The 12,292-nt window shown below is 31.4% G+C and overlaps 1 protein-coding gene and 1 long non-coding RNA gene across 2 annotated transcripts; one reads left to right on the plus strand and one right to left on the minus strand.

Moving 5' to 3' along the window:
- Nucleotides 1–4,811: 4,811 nt before the first annotated feature.
- Nucleotides 4,812–6,163, minus strand: LOC116201897. The gene is made up of 2 exons (XR_004155962.1): nt 5,617–6,163; nt 4,812–5,170 (listed from the first exon to the last, which is right to left on the minus strand). It is a non-coding gene; the product is annotated as an uncharacterized LOC116201897 (long non-coding RNA).
- A 5,298-nt stretch (nt 6,164–11,461) lies between these two features.
- On the plus strand, nt 11,462–12,166 carry LOC116201542 (splicing factor 3B subunit 6-like protein). Its single transcript, XM_031532802.1, has one exon. The coding sequence runs from the start codon at nt 11,592–11,594 to the stop codon at nt 11,964–11,966; it is 375 nt and encodes a 124-aa protein (XP_031388662.1). The 5' UTR covers nt 11,462–11,591; the 3' UTR covers nt 11,967–12,166.
- Nucleotides 12,167–12,292: the final 126 nt, after the last annotated feature.

A 12,292-nucleotide genomic window follows, 5' to 3' on the forward strand; every position in this document is an offset into this window, starting at 1 on the left:
TGTTCACATCACATTGGAGAAAGAAAAAGGAATGGAACCAATTGGCTCTCACTCTTTGGGCTCTGATATTGCCTTTGAACATAATCATTTCGAAGTAATTGTGGGGTTCTTTCATCGCCCACTAACCCTAAAGTAGGGCCCCCAGGGATTAATTATGAGCTTAATTAGAAAGGGTGAAGCTACGACCGTAAAAATCGTATTTTCTCCGAGCCTATTCAGAAAATAATGAGGGGAAGCCGATATTTTCATTAGGTAGGATCTTATTTTGATAAATTATGAGTTACTTTGCGAACGAACACATGAGGTGAGAGGATCATGTCGAATCACACTTTACTAGGTGCACCAATTCACTTAATTGTTTATAAACAATAGGTAAGACCAGGTCAAAGACTAGAAAGAAAAGAGCAAAAGCTAGGAATCGTGCCGTTCAATTATTAGCAAAGAGAAAAGGTCGAACTGACTTATTCAAATTTCGAATATAAAAGAATATTAAAAAACACACACACGCAAGATAAAAGGCTTTTTTTTATTTCTATTCATTAGAAAAGCTTAAAGAATCCCATCTATTATATTATTATTATGGACGTGTAATTCAAAGTTACCAATATCGTGCCATAGGAGGTCTCTATTCGGGTGATAAAATTGTGCCACATCAGCGATTTGATAAATTTGAGAGTCTCACAAGAATAGATTATTTATATTCTTGCATTATATTTTTGGGTCTTGAAAGTGATTAAAAAAGTGATAAGTAAACATAAATTTGTTGATTATGTAGTGGTAGAGATATGATTATTTATGCCTACCATTGTCTTGTATTTGAAACTCTCTATTCAACTTTTCTCGATCTTATTATTTCTTTCTTTCCTTTTCTTTTATTTGTGGCATATTAGACTCCTCTTTTCTTCTTCTTCTTATTTTTTGATATCAATACCTTCTCTCTTTCTTTTGTTTTCATTTTCACGTATGCCCTTATTACAAATAAAACTAACAAATTGAATATTATTATTAGATAATTTACTAAACCTTAGGCAACTTTCATACTATGAATATATAAAGTTGTATAAAAATTGGTAAATGTCTATCCTTTTATTAAATTAATGTATTTTATATTCTTTTTTTCATCATACGTTTTAATTTAAGTATTAACATAACTTTTTCCTATATAAGGATTATTTGAATTTTGCATACCTAAATCGATAAATGGATCTATATACAATTTTTAAAATTTTTTGGTCAACTTTCGGTATATCAAAGTTGGTCTTAATTATTTTATGAGAAAATCATGTGATAATATCAAGACTTTTTTATTTTATTTTCTCATATATAGTTAAAGTAGGATTTTACGAACGAGTACCCTTCATTGGATTTACGAGAGCCTTCAACATCCGCTTTTCGGGCATTCTCATTGTCTGACTCTTCGAGTCTTCATTATTTAATATGAACATGAATTTTCACAATTAGTGATTAATTTTGCATTTTCCTATGAAAATTTGATAAAAATAATTATGAAAATATATTTACATCATTTTTAGTTCATGATCACATAAACAATAAAAAAATAATAAATGTAAATTCATATTATCTTTAGTTCATGATCACATAGACGGTAAAACACCATAACCATTTCTTAGTTCATGTTTGTATGATTTGAACATGTTTTAATAAGTTTAAAGATATTCCTATTGAAATTGTGTTTTATTGGATTGTTAAAAATTCGAACAACCGTTAATGACCGCCCAATGCGCGGATTTCAAGGCTAGTTTATACATAATAAAATAATATTAAAGGAAAAAGACAAAAACTCCATGAGGAAGAGGAAGCAACTTATTGATTTTGTCAAAGGGTTAACCAATATAATTATTCACTTAGTTTAATAATTAAATAAATTTGTTGTTTGATAAGATAACTTATGATTTAATACATTATCAAATGAATATTATATATATACATATATTCAAAATAATATCTTATCTAGTTCTTTTCCGATTGATAATATATGTATCTACTAAAATAACAAGTCATGATGCTATATAATACGTTGAGTTGTTTTTATTGTTGGCTCCTTTCTTGAATACGGAAATTAATTCTCGCCGGGAATTTTTTTAAGAGAAGACCCTTTTGACTCTCTCTATGTAAAAATAAAAAAATAAAAAATTGCTTATTCTTCATGTAATTATAGAATTTCCATATGTGAGCAATTCGACAATGGCGGATTCAGTTGTATTATTAGGCTCAGTTGGTCCGGTGGAATAGATTGGAATGAAATAGATTGTGTATCATTGAGTAAAATGTAATGGTATTGAGAGAAAAAGATGATTGAGTTGATATAGAAAATAATATAATGATATCCTAAATACAATAATGCAAAAATTCATCTATTTAGTTTTATTGTTAAAATTTACTGAATTGGTGGAACAAATACTCCTTAATTTTTTGAAAGGAATGTTCATTCTATCAAGTTGAAAAAGAAAATGATTATCCCGATAGAATGAGGATTCCAACTTTTACAAGTGCAACTAAATGAAAATATCAATTGGAAAATTGAAATTTTATTCTATTAGATTTCATTTTATTTTTGTATATTAAACGTAACTTAAAAAATAATAATAATGGGGATCTAATTAAGTGAGGGTATGGCAGCACACTTTCCCAACTAAGTGGGTGGACAAGAAGAGCTGGACAAAAATTTGACCCTCTAAAGGAGGAGGGGAAGAAAGTGGGGATCTCCTTGAAGCTCCTCTAAAGTGACACGTTGAAGAGGTTGATCAATTCATTGGTGGAGGTCACGTGGCACAATAGAAGTCGATAAGCTTGCACTTGATTTTCGAACTAGATAAGTGATCCAACTAAATTTAATTTTATACAAAGATTATTAATATTAAAAAATATATTGATGTATGAGAGTATATATATGTATATATATAGATGTATGAGAGTATATATATGTATATATATAGATGTAGATAGAAAATTTATTATTAAAAATTAATTTTAAAAATGGTTAGGAAAAAGTATGAGAGAGAAAGTATTATTAAATGAAAGTTTAAAAATGGTTAGGGGAAAATGTATTAAATGAAAAAAAGATAAAACAATAATTATTATATTGTTAAATTTTTTTAAAAATAGAGTTAAGATGGATAGAGTTAAATTATTGTCCGAAAAACAAAAAGTCTAAAGAATTTCGAGTTAATTTTTTCACGGATTATAGTAATGGTCGATAGAATCCATCAAAGTTAATGATTTTTTTTATGCAAACCCTGATATCGGAAAACTTAATTATTTAATCTAATCGAGCCGAGTCAGCCTATTAACGGTAAAGTTTTTCCAACGTGGATTTTTTGTATTCACAATAACTCAAACTCGAGACCTTTTTTAAGCTGAACAAGTGCCGATCCATTTTAACCAACAACATTTTTTGTTGATTAGAATAATATGTACTTTCGCATATTATCTGTTTTATGATCTAATCTAATTTATCAGAGAACTAGATCTGGTAATAATATTTAGACTGATGTTTGATATGATACAATATGGGAATATTGCAACCCAACCAGACAAAGACATTATCGTGACACGGAGTTTCACCACCATTAAATAGTGCAATGGGCCGCGAGACCCAAACACGAATTCCTATTAGCAAAATCCCATCTATGTAAACCTCTAAAGGCAGAAATTGCTTAGAAGTGTAATGGGAGCAAAGGGGAAGAAATTGAGGGGCTGTTTGTATTCAGAGTTAAAGTTACTTTTATTTTGATTTTGATTTTAATTATGGAAAAGGACAAATGAGATGTGATTATAAATTTGACTTGAGAAACGTGTGTTTTTGTTGTGTAGTGTGTTGAGTTAAAGTTAAAGTTAAAATTTTTGAATTGGAAAATGTATATTTTTGTTGTGTAATATATTGAGTTAAAGTTAAAATCAATACACTGTGAATCCAAACGGACCCTGAATATCTGTCCAATGGCCATTGGACAAATTCATGCATCTGGTGGAATGAATCATTCTGTCCCTTTTTGACATTGTTAGCTCATATTTTGGCATCTTATCCAATTGAGCTTTATCCTTTTACTTCCCACCTGATGAAAGAACACCTCTATTCTCTCTCTCCATCTCCCGTGGTGGAGGAGACCATGGATCTATGGTCATTAACAATGTCGATACAAGGATAAGATAATAAGAACTCCACGCATGGGCCTTCACTATTTTACCGTCTTCGCGTACATCCTCTTCTTGATTGATTATTCTAATACATATCGAATTTTCATTTATTATCTCTCAATTTTTTTATGGAGAGTTTTTCTTTGAGTTAACTGTATCAGCGTGCAACTAATATGTCGCATTCGAAGAACTTTATGGGCAAATGTATTCAGAAATTTGACTATTAAAACAGGTAATGTTGGAAGGATTCTATAGCCAGCAGACACCCATTTTATTCCAAAGACTGAGGTGGATCATTAGATGCTTTGTCTCCTAAAGATGAAACAATCGAAGCAGTTGCTCAATTATCTTTTCTAGACAGATCCAAATTCCCAATTGGTCCTCGTGGCCCGTGCGCCACCTATATATTGGATGCATCTTGCTTTACCTAAGCGGTCCAACCGTTCAAATGACCAAAATTAAACCTGCAGCCAGCCTCGTGACATCTAGTTTCTTGTTGACTGGTCGGTCGCTCTTTGTGGGGATTACTACGTCGATTAAAGTTATTGAAATCTCGTGGTGTGATTGCCTACTGAACAAGATCCTCAGTTGTGCATACTTGTAACTTTTTAAGCGTTGATTCCCAATTAATTCGGTCAAGCAATGCAATAACATTCGATGAAAATAATCAATCATAAAACCGAATTCAATCATTCAGCCTTTTTTATAATTACAATGTCAATGATTGCAACTCATAAAGGAAAAGTGAAATCAAGATTGGGATAATTTGCCCCTGCCATCATGGAAAAGGTGAATTCCACTGTGGTCTGATTACGGGAGGTGTTTATGGCAGTGGTAAGCCCCGCGTCACTTCTAGCATGAAGTCGAGGGTTCAATTTTCCGCGGCACGAGAGTCGGATTCTGCCTTTCACAGTCGATGGAGGATTAGCCCATTATTGGTAGGAGGTTTCTTCACCATGAAAAATTAATCAAATCTAAAAAGCGTAAAGATATGTCCTAATTATGAGAAAATCTGCAATAATGAGAGATGATTTTATGTTAGGGGACTGCTGTTATCGGCACATCGGACCCCCACAGTCACAGTAACCCCCTCTAGGAAATTAATTTGCAAATATTATGAAGTTTCCCCCCTTTTTTTTTGCGGAAAATAAAACATGGGTGGGTTCAATTATTTGGCTGCAGATTCAAACCAGATTTGAAGAAAGACAATAAGGTTTAAATTTTTTATTTTTTTTTATAATAATTTGGTATAATAAAGTTACGGCATTGGGAGCTTCTCGTTAAAATACAAAAATACAAAAAAAAAAGAAGGTAAAATTGAAAAATGAAAAAGAAAAGATGAAAGGTATAAAAATACCCAAGAATATATTCCATATATACAGGATAGTAAATGGACAGTATTACCTATTAAAAAGAAAAAGAAAAAGAAAAAGTGTAGTTAAAGGCAGAATAATATACCTCCCGTGGGACAATGGCAACCGAAAGGCGAACACTGCTAATTAAGCCGGTGGAGGAAAGCCTGGCAGGGGCGACCTGAGAACACATCTCACACGACACGGAGTCCGGGAAGATGTTGATCCGGCCCCGGCAAGAACGCAAAGGGCACATGTGGTCTCAGGTCAACCCTGTGGGGCTCATCCACCCGTGACATCGACGATGTTTTGGCTCCGATCGGGGCGAGAATTTGATGATATAAAATTTCCGACGAGCATCCAGACTATAAATAGGCAATAGACGTAACCATTGGGCTGGGAAGATTGGGGTTGCGAGTGTACTCCCCGCAGCACAACTTGTACTTGCAAAGGCAAGAAGAAGGAGATCGTTGGAGATTGGGGTTTGGGCTTTCAGCTTTGGGAGAGTACATTGAGGTTTCGTACTCGCCTCGTACAGCCGCGTCTGTACTATGAATTCGTTTGTACTGCCCTGCAGTTGTTGTTGTACTGAGCAAAGAAGAAGAAGCTTACGTGGGGGCGAAGGTTGGCTGCTAATTGGCTCTTTGCTTTCGATGGCTGCTGCCGTTCTTATCATACATGAGTTTTACCAGATGACGACATCGTCTTGACATTGTATCACCATTGTGTCCCACATTTATCAACATCGTCCTGTCCATCGAAATGTGTACTTCGAATAGTTAGACATCGCCAAAAACTTGTCGTGTGAATGGAATTAATTCTAGCCGATTGTCACTTTGGATTTGCACGATTCGCTGTTGGTCCGTTAGCCCAATGAGTCGGTTTCGTGTTTAAAACGAAAACATATCGATGGCACTAATATTGATTTATCTCGTATTAAGCTTTGCAAGTTATTATATATATCTATTGAATCAGTCGCCAAACGTTTTATTTGTCAATTACGTGAGTAGTTTTTTTTTATTATAAAACAACACCGAACATGACAAAAATTATGTATATATATTTGTTTGTAATCTATAATCTATCTATATTATATATATACATATATATATATATATATATATCCTACGTGATAAATGGGGTTAAAAAGTGATTATATATAGTATAAATCATAACGGTAAAGGTCTAAATAAACAATTATAAATGTATTTACAATTAGGACTGAATTAGTAAATGGGGTCATCTATTTCAATTTTTTAGAATTTGGTATTTGATATTATAATTCATTTTCTAAATTTTTTATTATATGCACTAATATTTGAATATTTTCAATTTATTAATATATATATAATTTAATAAAAATTTCAATTGTGATGTCAAAATTTTTAAAAATTCATCTAAAAATAACCGATTAAACAATAAATCGTGCATCTTACATGCGAAAAAGCTAGTAATACATAAACTTAACAACACCCTAATAAATAGGGTTAGAATAGTTAATATTTTAATAATTTAGCATATTGTAAAGAAATTAAATAACAATAATTGTTATTATTGTAATTAAAGAAAATATGACCAAAAAACTTGAAGAAAGATGTCAATCACTTATTGTTATTTTATTAGTAAATAAATATAAGTAATGTCGAGTAAAATAAGAATTGTTTAAAATTATATTAAACTTTTTTTTAAAAAATTATTATTAGCCTTATCAAAATTTGACTTAAGTAAATCTCTCAAGGAAATGCTTAGTCATTTTATCTTAGATTATTCATATTCATAAAGCTTAATATATGAAGTATGAGGGATTATAAGACGTACAACAGTGAATACTTGACTTTAACAATTAATAGGTTTTATGATTATCATTATTTCTTTAACTAAATCTAGGAATTTTGAATTTTTAGGATTATTATTTTCCTACAAATTAAATTGATAATTGGGATTATATATCTATGACATTTATTGTTTTACATAAATTACTTGCTTATGAGCTCTTGAATTACATTATTTTGCGTAAGTTTAAAATTTATATAGTATAAAATAATTGTTTGTACATTAATATAAACTATAAATCGATATAAATTATTTTCTTAATATTTAACTTCTCATGATAAAATTTTCTATGCAACAACCATGCAATGCATGGGGTAATCTATATATATAAAGTTGTCCCCTCGCCCAATTTAATAGGGATAGAATAGTAAATGTCTCTATTAAATAAGGGTAGAATAACAAATGTATTAATAAATTAGTATGTTATATGGAAATTGAATAAGATTAGTTATTATTGTAATTAAAGAAAATAATTCAAAAGAAACATTATGGAAGAATTCCAGTCACTTATTGTTATTCTATAAGCAACCGCTATTTTATTATAAAATAAATATACATAATTTTAAAGAAATTAAGAATTGTCAAATTTTACTTGATATAATAATCATTATTCACCTTATGAGAGTTAATATTAAGTAAATTTCCCATCGAAGTATTTAGTCATCTTATCTAAAATTATTCAAATTTACAAAACTTAATATATGAAATATGAGGAAAAGACAATAGTGAATACCTAATGTATATATCTATACTATAGATATATATATATAATAATGTTGTATTCCAAAAAGAAATAGAGTTAGAAAAATAATTTTATATATAGTATAAGGTCATAAAAGTAAATATCTAAATAAACAATTATAAATGTGTATACAATTAGGACTAAATTAGTAAATGCATATAAATCATTAAATACGTATGAGACATTTGGTAACGGAGTAAAGTATGATTTGATTTGATTTCAAATTTTTTAAAATTAAAAATTGACCCATAATTTGTTTTATTTTTTCAAAAAATGCCCCATTACTCTCTCTCCTCAACTCTCTCTGTTGCTATTCTTCCCATCTCCATGAAGTCTGATTGAATCCCCATCTCAGCCGCTACTTTTTCCATCTGGGTTGAGGAAGTTCACGGCCTTGTCGCTTGGAGAAAGGGACAACCACAGGGCCATTTGACGACACCGTAGGTGCCTTCCTAGGAGGGGGAGACCCTCAAGTAGGCGAGAAACGAGGGTCCCCACGCAAAGAACACGAGAGGCGGTAGTGAGGCAGTGGAGGACAGTCTAGGCTGGCGAAGGACGGCCGTTGAAGAGTGAGAGGGAGCGCTTCGAGTTGCAGGCAAATGCGGCGATCTCCGGGAGCGAGAGGAAGGAGAGAATGCATAGCTGGACGTCCTCTAGGAACTCCGTGAAGGGAATCGCGCGGGAGCTCGAATCCATGATTGATTTCTCGGAATCAATAATCAATTTTATTGAGTCGAATTGAAAGCTCTGAAATTTCTTAATGGCCAAGAGGAGTGAGAAGATGAACAGTGGACAAGACATGGACTTGGAGGAAAACTGTGGAGGAGAAAAGGGGTGGGGCACATTTTAGAAAATATAAAAAAGTCTGGGTTGTTTTCAAATTTTTAAAAGCTTGTAATGAAGTTAAACTCGCAACCAAATAGACTTGATTTAAAAAATATAATCTCAATATAATTTATTCATAAAAAGGAATTTTTAAAAATAAATATCTATAAAAAAATTCGGCATAATAAGTAACTAAAAGAAAATTTTACAATATGCAATAAGTATGTTTAAATATTGAACTCTATTGAAATATTAAAAATTATTCTATTTAAAAATTATTTAAAATAGATTATTTGCACTTCAATTTTTCTTACAAAATTCATGGAGGTCATCTATTACAATTTTTTAGCATTTGATATTTATGAAAAATGTAATATGTTTTCTAAGCAATATCATTTTCTTCATCTATATTTGGTATTATAATTTATTTTTAATTATTCTGAATTTGTTATTGTATGCACTAATATTTGAATGCTTTCAGTTTAAGAATATATATGTAACTACTCTAAAAAATAACTCGTGCATTGCACGAGCAAGAAAGCTAGTCCATATCCATATATATTAAGTAAAATTGACTCCTGCATCATTAAATGCTTCATCATTAATAAAATAAATAATTAAAAATAACTTATTTAAAAGATTAATGGAGATGATTTGAAATAATCTATATATTTCATATCATTTATTATTATAATATATGAACTTATTAAAATATACAAATAACAAGTAAATATTTTAAATAAAGATGTCATAAAACTTTATATTTGAAAATATGTATTTAAATTTGTGTAAACATGCAATATACAATGATTAAATAAATACACAATACACAATAATTGAGTCCATTCCTTGAAAATATTTATTGAATCATTTAAAATTAGTCTAACTTTATTAATTAATTATCGTATGAAACATAAAATTAGCATTAAAATATTTTACTATGTTAAGAAGTAAATGTATATCTAAAAAATTAGACTAATTATTAAAAGATACGATATATATATATATATGTGTATATATTAAAACGAACATATATACTTATATAATGCAAATGTTATAAGGCTACACAAAAATTAATTGATTATATATAGAATTTATATAAAAAAATTACGATCCTATAAAAGAAAAATTTATGACATAGCGTTATGAACCTAGGCTTATAAATAAAATAAAAATAAAACTTAAAAACACGGATCTTCTAAACAATGTTTTCAAAAGGACAAAACAAATTTTTATCCTGATTATAAAACTTAATATATGCGATAAATCTATATTAACAATCAATTTAAAAATGACACATTATTTGGAGTAATTAATGAAATTATTATTATAATAATTAATTTACTCTAATTTATAACAAAAAAATATTGAAGATTATTATTTGAAAATTAAAAATTAAAAATTAGTATTATCTTTAAAAAGAGAATTGGTGTTTCAAAATGTAAATAATTACAATAGTAATGATGTAGATATATATGAAACGAACCCGTGCAACATACGAGACCAAAAAAACTAGTACATATAGTAAAAGATAATTTGTACATTTATTATTTGTTCAATATTTTAGTGTAAATAAATAATTTTATTTTCTGAAGAAATTTAATTAAATTTGTAATTTTATTTTCAAGGAAATGCTTCAATTAAAAAGATGTTATAACTCTTCTACACTAATAATAGGGTAAATTACAAAAAAAACCCAAATTTTGTAAAATGTCTCAATTTTGTCCTAAATTTTGTTTTGTAACAAAAAAAACATAAGTTTTCTAAAATATCTCAAAAATGACCTCCGTTATAACTTCTTTTATGAATTGGGTTGGTTTTATGTGAGTCAGCGTTTGTTATACTTTGGTACGACCTCAGATATGAGTATTGTGATTGGAGAAATGCACGATCGGGAGAGCTTGATCTCTTAATTGGTCGACCTCACTCGAGCCAAGATTAATTGAACTTAGTGCTCTTCCAAATATAAGTGGTACACACCGGAAAAATCACAATTAAAATGAGACTACTTAAATTGTTGACGAATTAAAATAGAACATGGGTTGATTTTAGGTGAATCAGCAGTTGTTCTTAAGTAAGAAATTGGATGCGAGTCTTGTGATTATAGAAAATTGCATATCTCTTCATGAGTCGACAACGCTCAAATCTAGATGAATTGGATCTAGTAGACTTCCATGTATCAAGTGGTATAAACTGGAAAAAAAAAAAAAGAAGAAGATATTTATATACTTAAAATTCAATTGAATTTTTTTTTTAAAAAAAGAATGGTGGGATGGGTGGCTGAGAGTGAGAAAACCCATCCTACTCGCACCATTATCAAACCCTCCAACAACAGTTTTACTTGATTTTATGATGATTTATGACTTATGATGATATGATATGATTTGTGATTTATGATGTCCGTGAGGAACACAAATGGAGCAAATGGGGCATGGGCCCGTAAGCCCATTTCATCTTTACCGCCTACCCGAAACTTATGCCCGACCCGTTAGGCCTCCGGCCAGGCCGCCATACTCAGCATCTAAATTACGTATATACCCCGTCGGAGCTACAGATTTGCAGGCACGTCCACGCTCTCTCCAGAGATTTTTCCTTCTCCTCGGCGTTGCTCTGCTGAACAAACCCTAATCAGTGAATTTTTCTGGAATTTCTCTCTTCCCAATCAGCGAAGCTCCCTCCACATGGCGACTATCAGTCTCCGGAAGGGCAACGCCCGGCTCCCACCGGAGGTGAACCGGGCACTGTACGTGCGGAACCTGCCGTTCAACATCACGAGCGAGGAGATGTACGACATATTCGGCAAGTACGGGGCCATCCGGCAGATCCGCATCGGGACGAGCAAGGACACCCGCGGCACGGCGTTCGTGGTATACGAGGACATCTACGACGCCAAGACCGCCGTCGACCACCTCTCCGGCTTCAACGTCGCGAACCGATACCTGATCGTGCTGTACTACCAGCCCGCGAAGATGAACAAGAAGTTCGACCAGAAGAAGAAGGAGGACGAGATCGCGAAGATGCAGGAGAAGTACGGTGTCTCTACAAAAGATAAGTAAAAAAATGATTTTGTATGATTTTTTAGGTTTTCGTATGAATCTCTTATTTTATGTAGAACAGTGCCTTCTCTGTGTAGTGTGCTGTGGGATGACATGAGGAATTTTAATACAGCGAAGCTTTATGTGGTGTATATGAGTCTGAGCTTAATCAGCATCCTTCTGTTTCGATTGTTGTGAATTATTGAGATCGAAGCCTTCCATCGGGTTAAGGGTTTATGCTAATAGTACTCAGTTGAAGGGAAAAAATTGGATTTTTATGCATATGAATGGGAAATTGAAGTGGAAGAATTGATACTGTCGATCAAGCAAGAAGGCATAATTTTGAA

The sequence above is a fragment of the Punica granatum genome, chromosome 3 (genome assembly GCF_007655135.1).
Source record: "Punica granatum isolate Tunisia-2019 chromosome 3, ASM765513v2, whole genome shotgun sequence".
In the NCBI taxonomy this organism is placed as follows: Eukaryota; Viridiplantae; Streptophyta; class Magnoliopsida; order Myrtales; family Lythraceae; genus Punica; species Punica granatum.